The sequence below is a fragment of the Semicossyphus pulcher genome, unplaced genomic scaffold (genome assembly GCF_022749685.1).
Source record: "Semicossyphus pulcher isolate SPU_LCO1_2020_fin unplaced genomic scaffold, fSemPul1.0.p SCAF_22, whole genome shotgun sequence".
Lineage (NCBI taxonomy): Eukaryota > Metazoa > Chordata > Actinopteri > Labriformes > Labridae > Semicossyphus > Semicossyphus pulcher.
Window position 1 is genome coordinate 17,744,802 of NW_027211696.1, and position 21,478 is coordinate 17,766,279.

The 21,478-nt window shown below is 43.2% G+C and overlaps 1 protein-coding gene across 2 annotated transcripts in view; it reads right to left on the reverse strand.

Annotated features, from left to right (window-relative positions):
- Positions 1-21,478, reverse strand: part of LOC138601937 (tenascin-like) — a 35,073-nt gene that overhangs the window by 9,867 nt on the left and 3,728 nt on the right. Inside the window, exons 3-16 of one of the 2 annotated variants that reach the window (XM_069673258.1) lie at positions 19,414-19,677; positions 17,909-18,024; positions 16,261-16,414; positions 12,719-12,988; positions 12,433-12,618; positions 12,264-12,353; positions 11,777-12,040; positions 9,665-10,063; positions 7,559-8,044; positions 5,928-6,203; positions 2,958-3,230; positions 2,512-2,784; positions 2,139-2,411; positions 94-402 (exon numbers count right to left, since the gene is read on the reverse strand). In XM_069673258.1, coding sequence (XP_069529359.1) covers positions 94-402; positions 2,139-2,411; positions 2,512-2,784; positions 2,958-3,230; positions 5,928-6,203; positions 7,559-8,044; positions 9,665-10,063; positions 11,777-12,040; positions 12,264-12,353; positions 12,433-12,618; positions 12,719-12,988; positions 16,261-16,414; positions 17,909-18,024; positions 19,414-19,677 — 3,633 coding nt within the window. The remainder of the gene's footprint in view (positions 1-93; positions 403-2,138; positions 2,412-2,511; positions 2,785-2,957; positions 3,231-5,927; positions 6,204-7,558; positions 8,045-9,664; positions 10,064-11,776; positions 12,041-12,263; positions 12,354-12,432; positions 12,619-12,718; positions 12,989-16,260; positions 16,415-17,908; positions 18,025-19,413; positions 19,678-21,478) is intronic. The other variant, XM_069673259.1, reaches the window with a different exon arrangement.

The following is a 21,478-nucleotide window of genomic DNA, read 5'->3' on the forward strand; positions in this document are numbered from 1 at the left end:
TAATGATCATAAATGTTCAGTAGTTGCAACACACATAAGGAATCACACTCTGTATTAAGAGGAGGGGGCCCTGCAGTGCTCTGTGAGCGATACCTGTCACAGCCACTGTATTCAGAGGCCGAGAGAGCAGCCCTGACTCTGACACCCCGGTCAGTCTGACCTCATAGCCTATTCCCGTGATGAGGCCCCAGATGTCCAGGTGACTTTGGTTTCCTGGTACAGTGAACTCCTGAGGCTCCAGCAGCCAGCCCGAGTCTGTCACCACTAAGTGAAAGTGTCTGAAGCCGCCACTAGAGGGAGCTAACTCCTCCTGCTGCTGCTGCTGCTTCACCTCCCACGACACACGGAAGCCGTAGGGGGTAATGTTGGTTATGGTCAAGTTTTCCACTTTAGGCAAAGGAGCTGGAGGGGAGAGGGGTTGATTTTTTTTGTGAGGGGGGACATGTGGGAGGGGGAACAAGACGCCATTAGGAGGATGATGTGTGCAATGGCTGCAAAAGCAAATCTTAAAATCTGTTCTCCTTTGAGGTGATCAGGTTAAAAGGAGGCAAAAAGAACTTTTGATCTGAATATACTCGAGGCCACAACACATTAAGGGCAAATTTGCCATGCATCATTAAGCATTATATGCTTCAAGAGAAAAATGGATGCAGCGACCTTTTCCTCACCCTAAGGTTTCTACAGCTACTTTTATTTGCTTGGGTTTGAATTTTATCTGGAGCCACAAAAAACAAAACAGGCGTGAAAAGGGTGCACGAGGATGTGACGAAGGCAAAGATGCTACAAAAGTCAATTAGGAGAGGTACATCACAAGATGGTGAGACGATTCTTGCAGAAAAGTGACATAAAATGACATTTGTTCGCTAGAAGGCTCAGATTGTTACTCCAGGTGTCCGACAACATTACGGAAATGATCCCTACAAAGATCGTCCTTCTTTTAAAGAGTCAGATGCTTTTTCTGTAACCAGAAACAGAAGTCTCGCTCAAGGAGAAGTCTCGTTCTAAGATCACGTGGATGGTGAGATGTTACCTGAACAGGACGGTGGAATTCGGAGTTTTAGTTGGAGTTTCTGGTTACACAAAAAGGATCTTACTCTTAAAAAAAAGGACGATCTTTGCAGGGATAATTTCCGTAAAGTTGTCGGTCACCTGGAGGAACAATCTGAGCCTGTCAGTGGCAAAAACAAACACTTTTAGTGGACGTACTTTGATTGGGCGCAATTGCCCCAGGGGATTATGTTGCAGCCATTGCGGCTGTATTGCGGCTATGGCAGAGGCCATCTACTGGTCCGATCCCAAAAGCTTTTGTTCCTATGAGACATTTTGGCCCCCAAATTTGTAAAAAAATAGGATCCAGTTTAAAAATACCAAAGTTCTCCTTTAACACAATTCTGCAGTCGCTAAATTGAAGCCAGAATTTTGCAACATATTTTCTATTCGAACCTTATCCAAAAGGCAGCTGGACCTGGTTTAAGTTCCTGAAGACGTTTCACCTCTCACCCGAAAGTTGAGAACTGAAGAAGCCTTAATGACTTGAGTACAATTTTAATTTTAAGTGAGTATTTCCATTTGATTCTTAAACTTTTGCAACATTTACTCAAGTAAAAAGAAAATGCACGGTGTTTACTTGTAACTGAATGTTTCTACACTGTGGTGTTTCGCTTTTAACCTAAATCAAAGAATATTTTCTGCCTCTGAACACTGTCTGGCCAACTGACATTTAGTCTGTGGTGTCAGCTAATGCATTAAACAATCCACACGACATGAAAACTAACATGTTTTTGTCAAAGCTTGGAACAAAACTGGTTCCTCTCTAACAGAAAATGTAAAAAAACAAATGTTTAGTAGCATCCATTTGACCTCTTTAAGATTATTCATCAAATGGTTTCTTCTACAAAAATGTGAGCAGACTGTGAAAACATTGGGCGCTAATGATGCGTGTTAGATTTGCTCTTAAGGCATTTCAGGCTTTAGACTCGGAGATAACAAATGTTGATGCAATTAATTTTGCTGATAGCAGGAAACAAATGTCCCTCAAAGGTAAAAGTTCTGATGCAAAGCCTCTAAGAAAAGAAAAGCACATTTGGTTTCCATTTACAAGTGATGAGAGTTTCAGATGTGAGTAACATACGTAGTACCTGTGACGGCGTGGGCTAACACAGAGGGAGTCTGGCGCCCATGAGAGATACCATATAATTCAATATCGTAGCCTGTGGCATCCATCAGGTTAGAGATGGTAAAGTTACGGGCTTCACCCGGCAGCCTGAACTCCAGCGTATCAAACTGCTGCTCGGGGTCACTGACCCGGATAACAAAGCCATCAAAGTGGCCCGACACAGTTCTCCAGGACAAGCTGAGGTTATGTGGGCTCGCAGACGAAGCAGCTATCGGCCCCAACAGTGGGACGTCCTCTGAACAGAAAAAGAACAGGGCTCTTCAGTTAGGTTGTGCTGGGAAATCACACAATGTGGTTTGCACATGCAGTGTTAAAAAATGCACGTAATGTGATACCTGTTGTAGCTACATCAAACAGAGGCTGCGTGTTCTGGCCGCCAGCGCTGGCGTACAGCTTTATGTTGTAGCTCGTGCTGGCTCTGAGCCCGGCCATGACTGTGGAGCGCGCCTCTCCGGTCAGAGCACGCCCCATCGCCTGCGAGGGCGAAGCAGACTCTCTGACTTCTACTATAAAGCTATCAAAAGCCTTCCCTCCTGTCCGCCATGACAGAGAAAATCTGTCTGAGGTAATGTTAGAAACAAGTAGCCTGGATAAGTCAGGCTCTTCAGCTACAGGGGAGAGAAAAATATAAGATAGATTCATTTATGGAAGTAAAAACGGTCCAGTAAATGCATACAGGCTGAAGTTAACCTTACAGGGCAGAAAACAACTAACAAATGTTAAGGTAATAATTGATGGCCCTATTTTGTGGTATGACAAATAAAAAATAAAATCTAAATACCTGTTGACGCAACAATACTGACAGCACTTGTTCGGGATCCCTTGAACGTCCCATAGAGGTAGGCTACGTAATCAGTGCTGGGCCTGAGCCCTGTGACGTCATAGGACTTCACAGTGTGGGATATATTAAACTCCTTTGGCTCCATCAGCCAATCAGAATCAATTATCTCCAGGATAAAACCATCAAACTCTCCGTCAGTGCCGTTCCAGAGGATTGTAAAGCTCTCTGACGTTAAGTTTGAGATAAATAGTTTGCCAACCACGGGCTGATTCACTAAAGAGAGAAATCATTATTAGATCATCAGAAGCTTTTTGCAGAACAAATAGTGATATAATATTGGTAGCTAGTTGGTTGTAGTTAGAGCCCGACCGATATAGGATTTTTGAGACCGATATCTGAGGGGAAAAATTCCCTGATTACCAATATAGTGGCCGATAGGGATGGGTATCAAGAACCGGCATATTTTGGTACTGGTACATGATTGGTCGGTACTGAAAGTACCCACAAGCTCGTATTTAACTTTAACATTCTGTCTAATTTAATGTTGTTTTATTTCAATCGTTTCATTCTAACGTAGCTGGCACCCGTCCCCAAGTGATGGCGGAGCCACCAGCATCATGCAATGGCATGCATTGTTGTGGTCTCATGCTGGAGAAAGTCTAGTAAGTCCATCTGGCGGACAGATCAAAGTGACCGATAGTTTGGGCTCACGTCACCAAATTTATCTCTGGTGCATCTTCCTGCAATTTACGTGAAAGGTAGTTGAGTCTAAAGGGGGTAACACCAACAACCTCACGAAACACAAACAAGTTGGACATAAATCTGAAGCAGTGCAGCGTGTTTGACTGCTTTATTAATGCAGCAAATGCTAAATCCGCTGCTAGCATTACCGCCAGTACGTCCTCGGTGCAGCCTCTGAGTCCCGGTGGCTCTGAACGCAATGCTGCAGACGGCATTAGCTAAACTACAAATGCAGTCAAAATGCATGGTGCTTCACTCACTGGCCACTTTATTAGGTACACCTGTTCAACTGCTCGTTAACGCATGTATCTTAACAGCCAATCACATGGCAGCAACTCAGTGCATGTAGGCATGTAGACGTGGCCGAGACGATCTGCTGAAGTTCAAACGAGCAACTGAATGAAGTTATGCTACGTTAAGTTCCAATTTAATCCATAGACAGCATCAGTCAAGCAGCAGCTGCAGCTTCATCTGCAGGAGGTAACCTTAGCTGAAGTCAGACACCCAAGTTAAACCCATCCTCCATCGCTAAACGAGGGAAAATGACAGAACAGCAGGTATCGATAAAGTCCTAATGATACCCATCCCTAGCGGCTGATATAGTGGATTCATGCTCTTGAATGAAATATGCTTTTCTACGTAGATTGGGCACCAATTTTGAACCAATATAACTATAATCATGAAGCCAGAGGACTACTTTCTTTTAGTGCGGACCTCAGCTGTGATGCTCTGCCACATGTGCTGCTGACAGTGCTCAGAAGTGCGTGCTGCTGGACAAACTACATGATGACACAATTTCTAAATCAGTCGTACATTATTTTCCGCATTATGTTTTTTAAAAAAGATTTCATATCCACAAATATCAGAAAGTATATAAATGATACCCATATATCTGTGATAGGCCTGTATCGGCCTGATTATAGGAGGATTGATATATCGGTCAGGCTCTAGTTTACATTATAGTGTTACAGGAAACTCACCACCACCCACTTGCAATTCCTGATAGCCTGAGTAGCTTAATAAAAGAGTAAAAACATGCAAATATTTGTGCATAAAATTTTAACTTAGAAGCCTGAATTTCAAACCAACTATGCCCACTGCCTTCATGGCAATACTTAATGGAAAACGTGTAATGCCAAGGAGGAAAATCCAACAGCTCTCATTGTAAATGGCTGAAGAATTCTGGCCTGCAAGATTAAATGAATGAAGTGTTGATTTAAATGTGAAAATGTGGGAAAGAGAGAAATATAGTCGGCCTGTTTCAAGCAGGAGGAAGGTCTGATCGTGCAGTTAATCTGTTAAGATAGAGGGCAAGATCAATCCTGCAAAATGCTGCACTACAGCAGTTCAAAGCAGAACAGGAAATCTGCAGAGACACTTATAAAAATATATTTTTTACATGCAATAAGTATCAGATGCAAACATGCAGCTGACAGATGTAAAGCAAGGTGGCGTTACTGTTAACCTCGTTGGCTCTTTACCTTGATACTGACAAGAAGGTTTAATCATTTGCCACCTAGTAGTTCAAAAGGAAACGAGGATATTTACTGTGACGTTCTGTGAAAATAACCGTTTAACAAATCTATCTCATCTTCATTCAAACAAGCTGCCACTAAACCTCACGCGAGCACTTCCACATCCACGGGCAAACGATCGCTTCAAGGTTAATCGATTACACACTGAATGACGGTTGATGGGATGAAATGAGATGGTCACGCTGTCATGGTGTGACGGGCGTGTGAGGGTGAAAGTTATTGGTTTTGCTTTTGCAATCATTGCAGCACATCAGCGTCAAACCTCACCACGATGCAGGGGATGGTAGAGGGGGAGGAAGGGGGGCTTCATGCACTTTGGTAACTGGGATGGAGGGAGCAGATCGGGGGGAGTAAGGGTGAACATTTGAGGGGCGTTTGCTTGGCTCAGTGATGCGATGTCATCACTCTGCCCTCTCTCAGCGAGACAGAAACAGTGGCTGGAGGGTAAAGAATGGTTCATGGCATGTTGGTTAAGATGAAGCGGGTACAGTTCCCTGTGGGCAGGGTGTTTGACAGGAGTGACAAAACAGGAATTAGGTTATTATGTTGTTCTTGTTTCATGCAGCGAGGTGTGGACGCTCCACTGTGAGTGGGACGACAGAGGGTCAAAAGTCTGTGTGACTGAAACAGGAAGTTTAAAAACCACAAAGGAAAGAAAGATTTAAACGACTGCAACGCTGCAAGTTGCCGGTACCTGTGGTGGCTTCAATGTACATGGGTTCAAAGAAGGAGCCCTGATACATCCCAAACAGGCCAACCATGTAGCTGGTGTTGGGATTGAGCCCGGTGATGCCCAGGCTGAGAGCGTCTCCGGACACAGTGAGGTTCTGGCTCTCTGCGAAATTCTCCAAGTTTGTTACCTCAATGACAAAGCTCTCAAACTCCCCACCGATGGGGCTCCAGGACGCAGTGAAGCCGTCCCATGTTTTGTCAGAGATGGTGAGGTTCACCACCACGGGCTTCAGCTCCTCTGGTAGATAGACAGATCAGAGTGGGGTCAACTGAATGGCAAGATGGATTGTAAAAATTACTCTCACATAACTTTTCAAGGCACAGTGTTTATCATGATGAGTACAACAGAGTATTTGGACCACGGTGAGGGAAAAAGTATCTCAGATTCCAGGACTAAAGTGGAACTCAAACTTGAAATATTATGACTTGAAACCAAGTACAGTTCAGACTTTTTCCTCAAAATATAATGACTTTAATCCTCAAAGTTTATAGCAGCAAGAACAACTGAAATCCTGCTATATTACAACTTATTATGGGTTTAATCTTATGACTGTATATAAAGATGAATGACGCATCTCCATCTACTCTCACTGCACACAAGTGACGCCAAAATACCCTCGAGACAGGCACTGCCATCTTGGCCTGGTGACGTGTTTTTGGAGCCAGAGACTGCGCAGTAGAGATTGCGGTTACAATATCCCGCCCCTTCAGCTAACCAAACACCCATCTTATGTGACCCGCTTATGTGAAGTTCAATAACTGTAGTGTTAGTGTTAGTTACGTCTCCTCTCTTGTTCCTCCTCTACTCTGCTACTCGGGAGCAGAACGCTGCAGGAGCCCGATTTGTCAACAGAGCTGTCAATCATGAGGCCACACCCCCTTTTTATAGCATCAAATAACTAATTAAAAGTAAACTTGTCACACTTTAAACACTTTAAATCATAAATCACATAAATCAGCATGATAAGAACTAACTATAATGACAGACTACATGTTTGAGAAAAATGTATTTGATGTGTATTTTGATTTTTAAGTTTGACTCATGTCCCATCTGTTAACATGGAGGAGGCGGGCTTTATGACCGATACTGCAGTGAGTCAGCAGGGGGCGATAGAGAGGGTTTGGCTTCACTGTTAGGGAGCTGTCATGTCGTCCATCTTTTTATACAGTCTCGGGTTTAATCTTAAAGTATCTTTCATTATAATCTCAAAATTACAGTTATTCTTGAAATAATTACCTAATTCTCTACATGTTAAGACTTTCTTCCATTAATTATATGACTTTCATTTTTCAAAGTAACATTTTTTTTCATCTTTACAACTTTATCCAAAAATCTTACAACACTTTTCTCAAACTATTTTGACTTTATTCCTGGAATCTCTTTGTGTTTTTTTGTAGCCCGAATACTCCGAAGTAAAGAAAAGAAAAGTTTGAGATAAAAGAAAATTGTCTTATAAAATGAACATCAAGCATCTGAGGAAGAGAACATAACCATGCAGGCATCCTGAAACATTTAAACATAAACAGTGAATGGATGTGATGATGATGATGGTTGTGATGAAGGCCTAGAAGAGAAATATTAGCTCCATGTACCTGTAGTAGCAAAAACCGTGAGAGGTAAAGACCTCCTCCCTTCCACCAGCCCTTGTAATGTTATATCATACTGTGTAGAGGGGGACAAACCCTCCATTTCAGCTTTCCTCACACTTCCTGGTAGTGAGGTCACATGACTTTGTGTCGCCCCTGACGGAGCAGTGACCTCCACCAAAAAGCTGTCAAACACCTCGTCAGGCGCCGACCACGCCAGGCTTACGCTAGTGGAGGTGACATTGACTGTGAGGTTTCCCAATAAGTCCAGAAAAGGGCTTTCAGGCTCAGCTCCAGAGCTCATTACATCAGTGTCAGAAGTGGGAGGAGCCTCCGAAGTGGGAGGAGTCACTGAAGCGGGAGGGGCCTCTGTGTTTAGAGGAGGGAGGGGATCTGGGGTTCGAGCTGCTTCAGATTCCAGAGCAGATTGCGGGGTCGACGGGGCATCTTTAATGCCCAGAGAGAGAACATCTGGAGAGGTAGGCTGTGGTGCTAAAGGAACGAAAGCAGGTTAATGAATGAGTTTATTAGCGGCTCTGCTGATGTCTGAAAAAGAACCTGTGAAGAAGAAACTGGGTTAAAATAAAAAGACAGCAGGGTTCAAGTCAAAGTTGCTTATTCCTGAGAACATTTCAACACTTTTCTTTTGTCTGTTTTCATCCACATTTTTCCAGGACGGTGGCTTTTTATCATCAAAGCAACAGCTGAGGCATTAATGGCTCTTGAATCGAGGCCATTAATCTTTGAAGTCTCTGAGTAGTCCACCAGAGTGAAAGTACACAGACGTCTTCAAATCGGTGGTGAAGCCATGCACGGCCACTTTGTTGCTGCCGTCCGAAAGAAAGAGTCACTTGTTTGACATGCGAGTGACGGATCATATAATTTTCTCTGACTGCGACAGAACCGTTTAATTGTGCAAAAGGGGCCGCAGACGATGAGTGATGAGGATGGAATTAGAGGCGCAGGCTTTCAGAGAGAAAAATTGATGCATTTAAAAGTCAAATGCAGGAAGAAATTGGGACAGCCAGCGGACTAGAACCGCTTAAATCTGAAGGCTTTAATAGCTCAGGGAGGAAATGGTTTCCACTGTTGATTTCTTCTTGTATTTAAATTTTTGGAAGCAACATTTTTCCACTTTACTGAAGCCTTGTCAGGTGACAGATGGGATGAAAGGAGAACGAGCTTTGTTGTGAAGATGCAATCATTGACTTTGGTGGGTTTGTCGTCATGCTGTCTTACGAAGGTTTTGCAGATGTCTTTCCAAAAATATTCTGTTTGTAAACTTCAAATCAGCATGCAGGTCACACTGCTACTCTGATTTAAGCAACTATTGGGCCTCTATTTCCACTGAGGAGAGAGAGGTTGTCGAAACTAAAGGACTGAGGCTTTGTTTAGAATGCAGGCAAATCAGATTTGTTTCTTAAAGTGGTAATCTCGAAGATTTTACTTTGGTTCTCTTTGGCGCCACCTATGGCGATAAATGGTAACTGCGGGAGCACACTTCCCAGATATCCAGACAGTGCTGCATGTGTGACGTCCACGGTTGGCTCCGGTTGTAACTCTTGATTTTCCTGGCTGACGGTCGCTTTCCTTTTCAGACTGTTTGCTTCATCTGAGCGTCGAGTTTGTTTCTTTTTCTTTGGATTTTCACTTCTTGTTGAAGTTGTATCTGTAGTCATCCATCTTTTCTTTGTTTGTTCAGCCATAGTAGATTACTGTTTACTCGCAACACTTATAGAGACCGGAAAAGCAGCCGCTTAGCTCCGCCTACCCTCTCTGGCAGACCAACCACTGCTGGCTGATGGAAAACGCGTCACTAACTGGGCACGGCTTGTGATTTTTTCCATGAAAGTTTTATTATTTATTTACATTTAAAATCTTCGAGATTATCACTTTAAATCAGATCATGAGACAGACTGTCCTCAACAAGTCTGATTGGAATTGCATTTCAACCTCCTCCAAATAAGGCTTGGATCAGATTTGCTAAAATTCAAGTGTTTTTTTTTGCTGTCAAGACTTTAGAAAATCTGAATATGCCAATAAACAGATGCTGCTGTCTGAACAAGGCCAAAGTGTCCCTTACAAACATTCATTCTTAAAGAGAACTTATACCTGTGACTGCAACAGCTTGAAGTAGCGCAGATCTCTGGCTACTGGTTATTCCATAAAGCTTTATTTTATACTCTGTCGATGCATTGAGGCCTTGGATTCTAGAGCTGGTGGCATCTCCAGGAAGTTGGACCTCACTCACATCTGGTAATCGCTGTGTGTCTGCGTATTCTACAGTAAAACTGTCAAAGACACTGTGAGCATTCAGTTTCCACGAGAGGTCAAATCCATCAGGCGTGACGCCTGAAACCGTCAGCTTTCCGAGCTCACCCTCAGGCTCCGTCCCAGACAACCGGGACTCAGAGGGGTCTAAATTTGAAAAGCTAATGACATTGTCCTCCGAGCCTGTAGGAGTCGTTAGCTCCCGGTCGTCTGAGTCAGCTAAATAAAACGTGAAAGAGGCTACAAGAGAAACGAGGAGAAAAGGGCACAAATCAAGGAAAGCATCATTTAGGTGTAAGGTCGTCTCTTTTCTTCATGGTCGCCTGCAGGTTTATTTCCAGCCATAAAAATCTCTTTACTAGTAAACTTAAATCCATATGTTGCAACTGTAACTGTGGTTACTCACTGCCTCGCTACTAGCTCGTAAAACAGACGCACAGCTTGTGAATCTGTTTACAGTGCGGCCAAACAAACTCCACTGTTTTAATAAAGGAGTCATTTGAAAAATGAGCAATGCAAAGTAGTTTCAGTCCGTGCCTCTTGTGGCTGCTTCAAAATAAAAGCCTCTGTGAAGAAGTGGAAGTTAAAAAATTGACTCATACATGCAGCAGGGCTGTCACTCTTTAATCAATCTTCAATTTAATGTTCAAACCTGGTGAAGTATTAATAGCACAAACTGTAATGATGTGATCGAATTTAAAACAGCAGATAACGCCTGCCCACGAAACAAATTAGTAATCTGTTTTCCAGAGTCTCAGAATGCTCCCACGATAAAAGTTGTGTGCCTTGTTGGGCTGGGTTTAAAAAATAGATTTTTCCGATTGTAATTGATTCTCATTTGTATGACCCAACATCAATTAATTAATCCCGAGATCATTCTTTAAAAACTGTTTAGAAACGTTTCTGAACACTCACATTTCTGAGCGCTCCTGAACGCAACACGACTCAGCGCATCCCCTCGAAACACGGCAGTGAGGGAGACATGCCCGGACTTGTTTACTGCAGCTTCTACGGAGACATCAGTGATCGCTGACGGACTCTTTTTCAACGTGTGTGCATCCATGAATATGTAAGATAGCTTTGCACTGATGATCATAAGATTGTTAATATTGTGTTGACTGCTGTGCGTTGATGTAACTTCTTTGGGGTGAATTTTTATTGTAAACATTAAACATGTTGATAATGCACCAGATTAGAGGTGCATTAATACTGTAATTGAAATACCCCTAAAACAAATCGATATCGAATCGAATCGGGACCCTGTGAATTGAAATCGAATGGAACTGAGAAATCCTGATCGATATCCAGCCCTATTCCAACAGATGGCGTTAATACGCTGCCTGCTACCAACCAATGGAGGAAACTAACGAGCCATGCCGTTGTTAACCTTTCCTGCTTCAGCGTCCCGACCGTAGTCAGAAAGCACAGGGGAGACTTATTGTTGTTCTGCTCCAGGGCTGAAGCTGTCGCTAGCTTCTGTTACTGTTTGATATAATTCCAACAAATTCCAGATCACGTTGAATTCGTTCGAACGTAATTTTTTTGGGAAAAGTGACAGCCCTAAGTTGAAGTGACTTAATATAGCTTTGATAAAGTTTAGATAATTACCAGGGACCAATACAGCCGCTGCCAATAAGATGTAAGTTGTGCTGAATTACATCAAAGCACTGTTTGTGAATCCTTTAAAGGAGGCAATCTGAAGCCAGAGCCAGACTGGAGCTAAAAAAGACTTCTTTACAGAGAATTAATGTCAAAATAAGTGTTTGATCGCATAAGTGTTATATTAAATAATATAAGCAATTATTAAACTCTACACTTTTACACTTAAACAACCGAAAGGAAAGAGACGCATCGAGCTGCATATCAAACTATTGTTTACCCTCCGTCCATGATTTGTGTTTTCATTTATCGTATTAAAAAAAACATATTGTGGTACAAGTGCTCCCCACCCACCTGTGGATGCAGTCAGGGTGACGCGTGCGCTCCTCTTGTGCCCCCTCTCTGCAGCCAGAGTGAGGGTGTAGCTCATCCCAGGCGTCAGGTTGGACAGGACGTAGGTCGTCACTGTGGCCGGGATCTCCTCCTCCTCGACTTGGCCGTCTCCGGAGACGTACACCAGCCTGTAGGCGCTGACCTTGGCCTGAGGTTTCTGCCACCTCACAGTGAGGGAGGTCTCTGCGGACTCGACTTCTTCGAAATCAGTGGGAGGATCGATGTCTGACAGAAGAGGAAGTTACGTGTGAAACATGTAAATGTCAGACTCTGATGTTTGTTCAACCTCTCTTCACTTCTGTAGCTCGTCCACTCAAATCACAAATCACTTTCTCTCCATTAGTTTCCTGTCATCACCCCATTTGTATCAACAAACACGGCCGCGTGTGAATTTATGAAGTGGTGTGAAGGACGCCTGTTTGCACAGCTGCTCGGCACCGTTTCTCACCAGTTGCTGCGTTTGTAGTGGCAGGGAGGCTCTCCCTCTCGTTCTTCACGGCGGTCACACCAATCCCATACTCCGTCCCCGGCATGAGCCCTGGCACACGGAGGGAGCGATGAACAACAAAGTATGACTAATACAAACTGTGCGTGTGTCCTTGCTCTTTTACCGTTACCTGTGATAGTAGCTGTTGTTGTGTCTCCTGCTCCTCGTGGGAACAGATCCTCCCCATGAGTCGCTCCAGAGATGGGACTGTATTTCACCCGATAGCTGCCAACGTCAGCTTTACTGTTAGTCCACTCCAGACTGATGCTGTCGTCCGTCTGAGACGAGGCCTGCAGACCCATCGGAGCATCTAAAGCTACAGTAAATGCATTGATAACCATGTTAGGAGAAACAACTTTAAGGCATACATACACTCGCAGAACACGGCTATGTGCTGATAAAAAATGCAAGCGTACCTGTAGCGAATATGGTGGTGACAGGATCACTGCTCATGTTTCCGCTCCTGGAAACGAGCGACACTTCGTACTCAGTGTCTGGCCTCAGGCCATCAACGCTGTACTGCTTATCTGGTGAAGGAACCTCCACGCTGACTTTATCTGAGGGGTCGGAGCTCGGCCCGTAAAACAAGCTGACTCTGTCCACAGGAGCCACCGGCTGAGACCAGCCGACCAGAGCCGAGGAGTCTGTGACGTCCTTCACCTCCACCTGCCGGGGGCCGTCAATCTCTGAGGGGGGATTCGGGTGAGAGAGTGTAATTATTCCGAAATTTTAAGTATATGAGCAATGGGGTTTTTATGAGCACAGTTGGTTCCTGAAGTCTGCCTTCGTTCTCTCTTAATAACTACAAGACTCCGGGGAGTCATTGTGCCCTGCCAGGATATAGTTCCATCATGTTACCACCAATAAAACAGAGTAAATCAGATACTGTATTTCATTATTAGTGAGCTTTAGAGGTGCTTGTAGATCGTGGTTTTTAAGCCTATTTCCCTCAATTTCACACTGTTCCTTTTTGATTCTAAAGAAGGAAAATGTTTGTAAAGTTGTCCTAAACTAGAGTAAAGATTTAACCTTCCTCGGTGGGAATGATTTCTCTTCTTATAGTGAAAGTTTTTAATAGTGATACAGCGATTAATCGGTCGGCCGATAAATGACATTTTGACATCATCGGCATTGGGCGATGTCTGCGCTCACAAGGACGATTAAACAAAATATGTCTGCATACACAGGCAGCCTTGTCTGTGCAGCTGGCTTGAAGTATGCGCTTCACGGAGTCTGCGGCGGAGTCTACACTCACGTCCCATAACAAACCTGCCAGACGTCACGTGGGTAGGTCACACATAAGGCCACCGTTCTTAAAGGGGAAGGTACCTAACTAAATAACAATAACTACAATAATGTTGATGTTATGTAATTATTTTTTATGCAAGTTTACGAATATTCGTTCTCTCTCAAGTGCAGGAAAACTTTATTTTTCAGTCACATATATTAATTTAATTTATTTTACAATGATTAGTTTGGACATTTATTAAGTAGATATATTTCTGAGGCAGTGGTTCTCAACCTGGGGCCCTCGAGGGAGTCCTGAGATAATTTGGGGGTTCTCGGGGCGGTTGTGGAGAAAAAATAAAATAACATATTTGATATAAAATTAAACACTGTAGACTGGGTGTGTTTTTTACATTACATCACCTCTGACAGTGATATAATTGAATACATTTTATTACCAGTGTTTCTGAGAGTCAGTGGGCAACATTTACACGGTGGACAGCGCACGGTCTAGAGCACATGGCGCTCAGTGAGGCACAAAGAGGTTGGTTTAAATCCCTTGATTATTCATCGGTGTGTTTTGGGCCTAACATGATCAAACAGAGTGTCAGCTCTCATTCCCTTTAAGAGCCAGGTGCGCCTGCAGGCAAGCGTATTGCATTTCTTTCCTTCCACTGTAAATGCAGAACACACGCAGGTCACTGTACGATACCTGTCGATGCTCGGATTGATGTTAAATTGAACACGATAAACACGATTGTCGCGGCCACAGGATTATAATAAATGTACCGTCGCGAACACGGATTTGATTACTCAGGAGGGTCGTGACTGTAAAAGGTTGAGAACCACTGGTCTGAGGTACACTGCTGTGAGACCAAAATTAAAACCAAACATTAGCACTCCCTCCATGTTTTTTTTAGCCTTAGAATATAAAACTTAACTTGGCTCTCATAAGACAAAGCAGTAACCACACAGGAAAGGCTGTTATAAAATGTTATGTGTCTCCCTCCCTCTCTAAAGTTGCGTTTACTACCTGACAGAATCCAGTGTTTACTCACAGAGGAGACTTGTTTTCTTTATGTTTGTGAGGCTTGATTAAACACCCTGTGGTGCTAAAATGGTACAAATATTAAACCGTATTCCTGTCATTCATTTCTGGGCGCTGCGTCTACCTTCAGCCTGCACCAGTAAATGACGTCAGACATTGAAATGGTGCGATACCCACAGGGAGCACACCAACAGAGGCTTGTAAAACTGATGGTTTTTCCAGGCACAGTGAAAGCCGTTTTGCCTGGCATGTTATATCGATTGCATAAGCAACTGGAAGGCTTTCACAAAGTAATGTATGGAGCGACACCGCAGTAAAAGTTTGAACGAGCGGACGAAAAGAGCTCAGAGCAAGATGGAGTGAAAGTGAACACAAAGCTATTACATGGTCATGCTACGCTGAGACTCAATGTGCCCGGGTGATTACTCTTAAGCCTAAATGTGTGAGATGGAACTGAGCAGAGCCAGCGGGGATTTCCTGTCGTTACTCCTCTTTCATTATGGAATTTCTCTCTTTGACATTAATGTACTTTTTTTTTTACTCTGGGCTCGAGAAGAGGAGTTTTTTTATGTCCAACAAATTGCTAATAGCTGCCAGACAGAGCAGGAAAATAACAAACCATCTGAACGGGAATTATCAGTGCCAAGGGGACGTTTTTAAAGTCACGATAACAGAATTTCTAACTTTGATATGATACTAGTTTAATAAACAATACCTGTTGCGATACCATGGCAACAAAAATACAAGTTCTAGGAAGAAAAACGGAGGTAACTTTCTTGTGTTATGGTACAGAAAGTCACTAAACACAGACCAGCTCATTTGACATCCTGTTAATAGAAATGAAAGGCTTAATGAGCAGGATTTTCCACATTAAATGATCAATATTCCCTGTTAATCATCACTTATAATCCAGTAAAAGTGTGAGCTGGTGTCTGTATCTGAAGTGTTAATTTCGCTAGTGAAAAATTACGACAACCTTTTTTCCACGACGAAGACGAGACGTCGACGAGCTAAAAATAGATCTTTGATGCTAAAAACTCTGACGACGTATGTTTTGTTTTCATTAACAAGACGGGACTCAAATGTTGCTGGGCTGTCAAAAGCAATTACTTCCTGTAACTGGGTAACCCAGTAAGACATAACAGGTATCATGAAGGTGGTTGTGAACTCTCTCTGTTAACGCAGGCTTTCTGCTTCAGGCTCTTTGCACGCTGGAGCGTTTTATGGGTCATCCGGCGCTTCGTCCGCAATGTCCTCATCGTTCTTTTACGCTTTGGATGATCTGCTGAAATTCAAAGTAAAAATTTACCTGAAGCAAACATATTTTCTCAAGAGAGAAAACGTTTTGACTAAAAGTGACTGAAATGACTTTTTATTGACTAAAACCGCTGACTAACCGCTGTGAAACAATCAGACAATAACGTCTTATTTCTCTGTCTCACTGGTTTATTTACATTATCGGCACTCCCTCACTTTATGCCGCTTGACCACAGCTGCTCTCTCTCTTTTGCTCACAGCAGCTGTGGGTCAAAAATCTGACTGTAGATCTGTTGATTTTTTTAAAGCTTCGGTTCCTTTCAAACTGTGTTTAAAACGCTTGGTATTGAAAAGTACACGAAAACTCTCCTTTAATCATCTCTGATCTTCACTCTATAAAACGTTTGTCTGCAGCCTGAAACTCACTGGTTGTGACCGTTTTGGACGTTTGGGGTCCTCTCGTGTTGTTCTTGATGATGTTGAGGGAGACTTCGTACTCCTGTCCGGGTCCAAGGCCGGACTGGACGAAATGGGTCTGAGAGGACGGAAGAGTGCTCAAGACTTTTCCATTTTCTTCTTTCTGCAAAGACACATAACGAATGAATTAATGTAAAATAATATTGTTTAGGAAATGCTCACAATATACAGATTAATGCAAGAAAATCAGGCAGGAAATCAGACTGCAGTAGCTTTAAGTTGCCATCCAGCATGTCCAGATTTGTTGAAGGAGTCCTAGCATGATATGACTTAAGGAAAAACACCTCTTGCTTTGTTGCTGAAATTAAGAGAAGGTTAATACCACTATAATAGCAGTTTATCTGTATGAAGCTACAGCCAGGAGACAGTTTAGTTTAGCACTTAGCTGCAAACTCAAGTGCATTGGAAAAGACGACAATCATTTGGACAAACGTCTTGTAGCTGAGTCAAAGCAACAACACACAACACAAACATGTTGTCAAGCACACACCTGCATTCATTTCACGTGTCTGTGATGACCCTCGGAGAGCGGAGCCAGGCTGGTGCATTTCATCAGTTGTTTGCTAAGCTAAAGATAATTAGCTGCTAACTGTTGCTTCTATGTTATTGACAAACATAGGAATGGTATCATCTAGGCCAGAAATATGTTATTGATTCTAGTTAACATGTAATGATATGATAGCATCCATCCATCCATCATCTATACCACTTATCCTGTTCAGGTTCGGAGAGGGGGCGGAGCCTATCCCAGCTGTCATTGGACGAGAGGCGGGGTTACACCTGGACTGATCGCCAGTCAATCACAGGGCTGACACATAGTGACAGACAACATTTCACGCTTACACTCACAGTCACCAATGAACCTAACGAGCATGTCTTTGGACTGTGGGAGGAAGCTGGAGAACCCGGAGGGAACCCAGGCACGCACGGGGAGAACATGCAAACTCCACACAGAAAGGCCCAATACGTCCGATCCAGGATTCGAACCAGGAACCTTCTAGCAGTGAGGCGACAGTGCTAACCAGTGCATCAAATTTAGAGTTACATTTATAAGTATTTATATCTACCTGTGTTTATATTTATTGTCTTAAACTTTAAAACCAAAGTATCAGTTTTGATTCCCATGACACTTCAGAAACCAGCTTACAGGAAGTATAGAAGCCAACAACACGCCATAAACTCTGCTCTGATGATGTTGTCATCTTACACAGCACAAGAAACGAGTGAGAGAACTGATAACCGAAACAACACGTCACTGACAGAACTGTCGTCACACGCAGCCCATCATCAAAGTCAACATGAAGGTCAGGAGAGGACAACATATTAAAAAAGTGACACAAACTCTGCAGCAACTTCAGAACTTATCAGCTGGCACAGTCATTTCCTGCTGGCTCGGATTGGAGGCAGCAGATTTACCCGCAGCTCCAGACTTGCCCTCGATGAGGTTTTCCGTACGTCAGAGCAATTTTAATGGTCTGCGCTGAAATAAATCCATGTTTTGCTGAGACTTCCAATAAGCTGGCACGGCTTATCACCTCCCACTTTTTCCCCTGTCGGTTAATAAAATCCCAGGCCAGCCTTCAAACATCAAACTGACCGTGTTGCGGAAATAGATCTCCCAGCCATCAAAGGGGATGTCCAGCTGGTCCCACACCACATCCACCGAGGTCTCTCTCACCGATTTGAATATAAGACCCTCCGGCTGAGGAAGATCTGCAGGGAGGGAAACAAATATAAGTTGTTACAATCAAAGCGAAGCCACGGGAACTTTTTTCTTTTGGTATTCTTTTACACTTCTGACACTTTGGGAGTTTTTTTCCAGCTGCTTGACCCAGTTAGTTGTGTTGCTTTGTGGCGCAGATTTATTAAGATTTGCATATCATTCCTTCTTGCTTAACATCACTCGCCCTGAACCCGAAATACCTCCAACAACCGATGACGAGTCGTTTTGTCTGTTCCAGACATTTGACTTTTGTTTCTCCCGACTGTCTCTGTTGTTTACTCTTCCACTCTAAACTGCCGCTGCAAGGTAGGCGCTCATGACATGACATGCCGTGACTGAGCCTACGGCCCACTGATGAGAGCCTTTGCATTTGCAGTATTACAGACTGGGTGTCTGTGGGGACTGCCAGAGAGGGTAGGCGGAGCTAAGCGGCTGCTTTTCCGCTCTCTGCAAGTGTTGCGAGTAAACAGTAATCTACTATGGCTGAACAAACAAAGAAAAGATGGATGACTACAGATACAACTTCAACAAGAAGTGAAAATCCAAAGAAGAAGAAACAAACTCGACGCTCAGATGAAGCAAACAGTCTGAAAAGGAAAGCGACCGTCAGCCAGGAAAATCAAGAGTTACAACCGGAGCCAACCGTGGACGTCACACATGCAACACTGTCTGGATATCTGGGAAGTGTGCTCCCGCAATTACCGTTTACCAAAATAGGAGCCGCCAAAGAGAACAAAACTGAGACCTTTGAGATTACAAATTTAAGGTAGTTAGTAAATGTTAGTAAAATGTTTGTAATGTTAGTAAAATTACACACATGCATCTCAAAGAGTCACTTTTTGGTGGTAGCTACTTGACGATTACGCAGTAAGAATTTAAAAGTCCACTGAAGGTGCAGCATGCATTTGAATGATTTTTAAGGGTTCATCAAATTAATAAATGAATTAATTATTTTATTCAAATCACACTCACTTTTTAGACTCATTTAAAACACTAAAACAGGCGATGTTGTCGTAGTAACAGCTGCCTAATGATTGTTAATTAGTTCTGATCAGTCACTTATAAGCTGGTTCAAGATATTAATAGCTTTTTACAGACTGTGCAGACTAATCACTTACAATAGGTGATTGTACTGTATGTTAACAACCATGTAAGCTAACTCGTTAAATCATGCACTAATAAAGATAATGTAATATGATGCAACACTGGCTTTAGAATGAGACAGGAGCCGCCCACACGAGGCTCTTAAGGCCTAAAAATGTATTTGGACAGGAACAGTAGTCCCTGCCCCTTTATCTCATAGTATTATAAATGTGTGCGTTAAAGTCGGTTGCTCAGGTGCCCTCTTTAAGAAACTAGTACAAAGACAGCTGAAGTACCTGTTGCGACCCTCGCACTGACAGGAACACTCTTCTTGTTGCTAAGAACAGCGTAGACGCTGATCAGGTACTCGAGGCCAGGTTCGAGCTGCGTAACGGTGGCAGCAGTTTTGTCTCCTGACACAGTGAACTCCTGCAGAAGACCACCGGGGCTGGTGGGCACATACGTAACGAGGTACTCTGTCACCAGCATCTCGTTGTTCCAGGCCAGGTCCACCGTTTCACTGGTGACCTCGCCGACTGTCAGGTCCTTTGGAGGAGACACTGGAAAGAAAGGAAAGCAAAGAAAACAACTGTGGGTGTTGTCTTGGACGGTTTCTCATGCCCTCAGTCCACCATGCAGAGCTAATGTGAACTCCAGAAGCACATCTGGCTGCGGTGCGAGGACCTGCCAGAAAATGTGCGAACACAGTGCAGACGACGGCAAAGCACAAACTTGAAGGCTTTTTTATATTCGCAAGAATAGCATCCCTCAAGATGCTTGCTGAGTGAATTGTGAGAATGAAAGGAAATGACATCACTCTGAATTTGCTTTTATAGGACAACTATGTGACACATGGAAACTTTTAGGAGTCAGGAAGTGCCAAATGTTCTTTTTGTTTCTAACTGAACAGAGCTGTACATATGTAAACACTTTATTTTCTAGCCTTTTATGCATTTACTGAAAGTGAGAGGACAGTGGATAGTGTCGGACACGGGGAGAGAGAGTGGGGATGACACGCGGCAAGGGGCCGAGGGTGGGAGTCGAGCCCGGGGCTGCTGCATCGAGGACTGTATCCTCCGTACATGAGACACTCAACTTCACCGCTGAGCTAAACTGGCGCCCTATACATCCTTAATTCTAGGTCAAGGTCAAATGTATTTATAGAACGCTTTAAAACAAAGAAAGGTGCTTTACAGCAAGCATACAACAAACTTTACAACAGAAATTAAGAACGGACGAAAAGAGCAATTAAAAGGTTATTACACGCTAAAAGCCTCTTTAAAATCTCTTTACTAAGACTGACCGAGCCAAAAGAGTCGCTTAACATATCACAGCAACAAATACAGCTCTCACACACTACATACACAAACCCAACGTCCAGTTAGTCCGCACTACCAACAGGTTAAAAAACCATGAAGTAAGTTTTTATAGGCAACATAAAAACTGACCCTTTGAGAGAACAAAGATGGACTTCTGTGTCCAAGGCTTCCCTTTGATTCAGGCACTAAAGAACTAATGCATCAGCAATGAAAATGGGAAAACTGTGGGATCCTGACACTCAGTAATCTGACAAACAGACAGAGAAACTGTGGGGGGTTTTGATCTTGGGCCTTTTCTTAGGTTATATAATGATGTAACCTGGTTATTCCATCAAATAAAATGTCATATCAAAGTATTCTGGCCTTTCAGGGGGATCATTTCTCCAAGAGAGCTAAGAAAGAGTGCCAATCTGGTCGATATAGGGCGCTAAAATGATGCTCTAACTGGTGATACTTTGTGTTTTTACCTAGTTACAGTCATTTTGTTAGCATTTCAGCACTTTGCTGCATATTTTTAAAGCAGTTTTTTTCCCTTTTTGTGGGTGTGGTTAAGAGTGTGACACGTTACACTCTGTTGTGTTTTTCCAGAGTGACATTTTTAAGAAGGTCGCCTCTGAAATGGGCCGTTCAGAACAGCTGCAGGTTTCTACATAGAACCTCACTTTAGCAGAAATCGACCGAATGTCATTCACCTCAGGCTGCCTTCTTGCACAAGCTTGTAGTCAAGTCGTTGTCAAGATTTCAACTTAGCACTCCGATACCTCCTGGCCTTCTGGCTCGTACATATAAGCAGTGTTGGGTGTAGTGCGTTATAAAGTAGAGGAAATGTTGCCCGTTTCTACAGTAGAATTACAGAAACATTTCCTCCTTACTAGGATAGGGATTTGTGCTGATACGTGTGCATATGTAAGATTTAACGTTACATTGTTAACTGGAAATTAGGCGACAATGCCTTTCATTTAAGTTTGTCACATGCAATTATTCAGGCACAATCACAGTGATGGCTTCGGGATGCAAAAGAGTTACGTAAAGTAGTGTAACA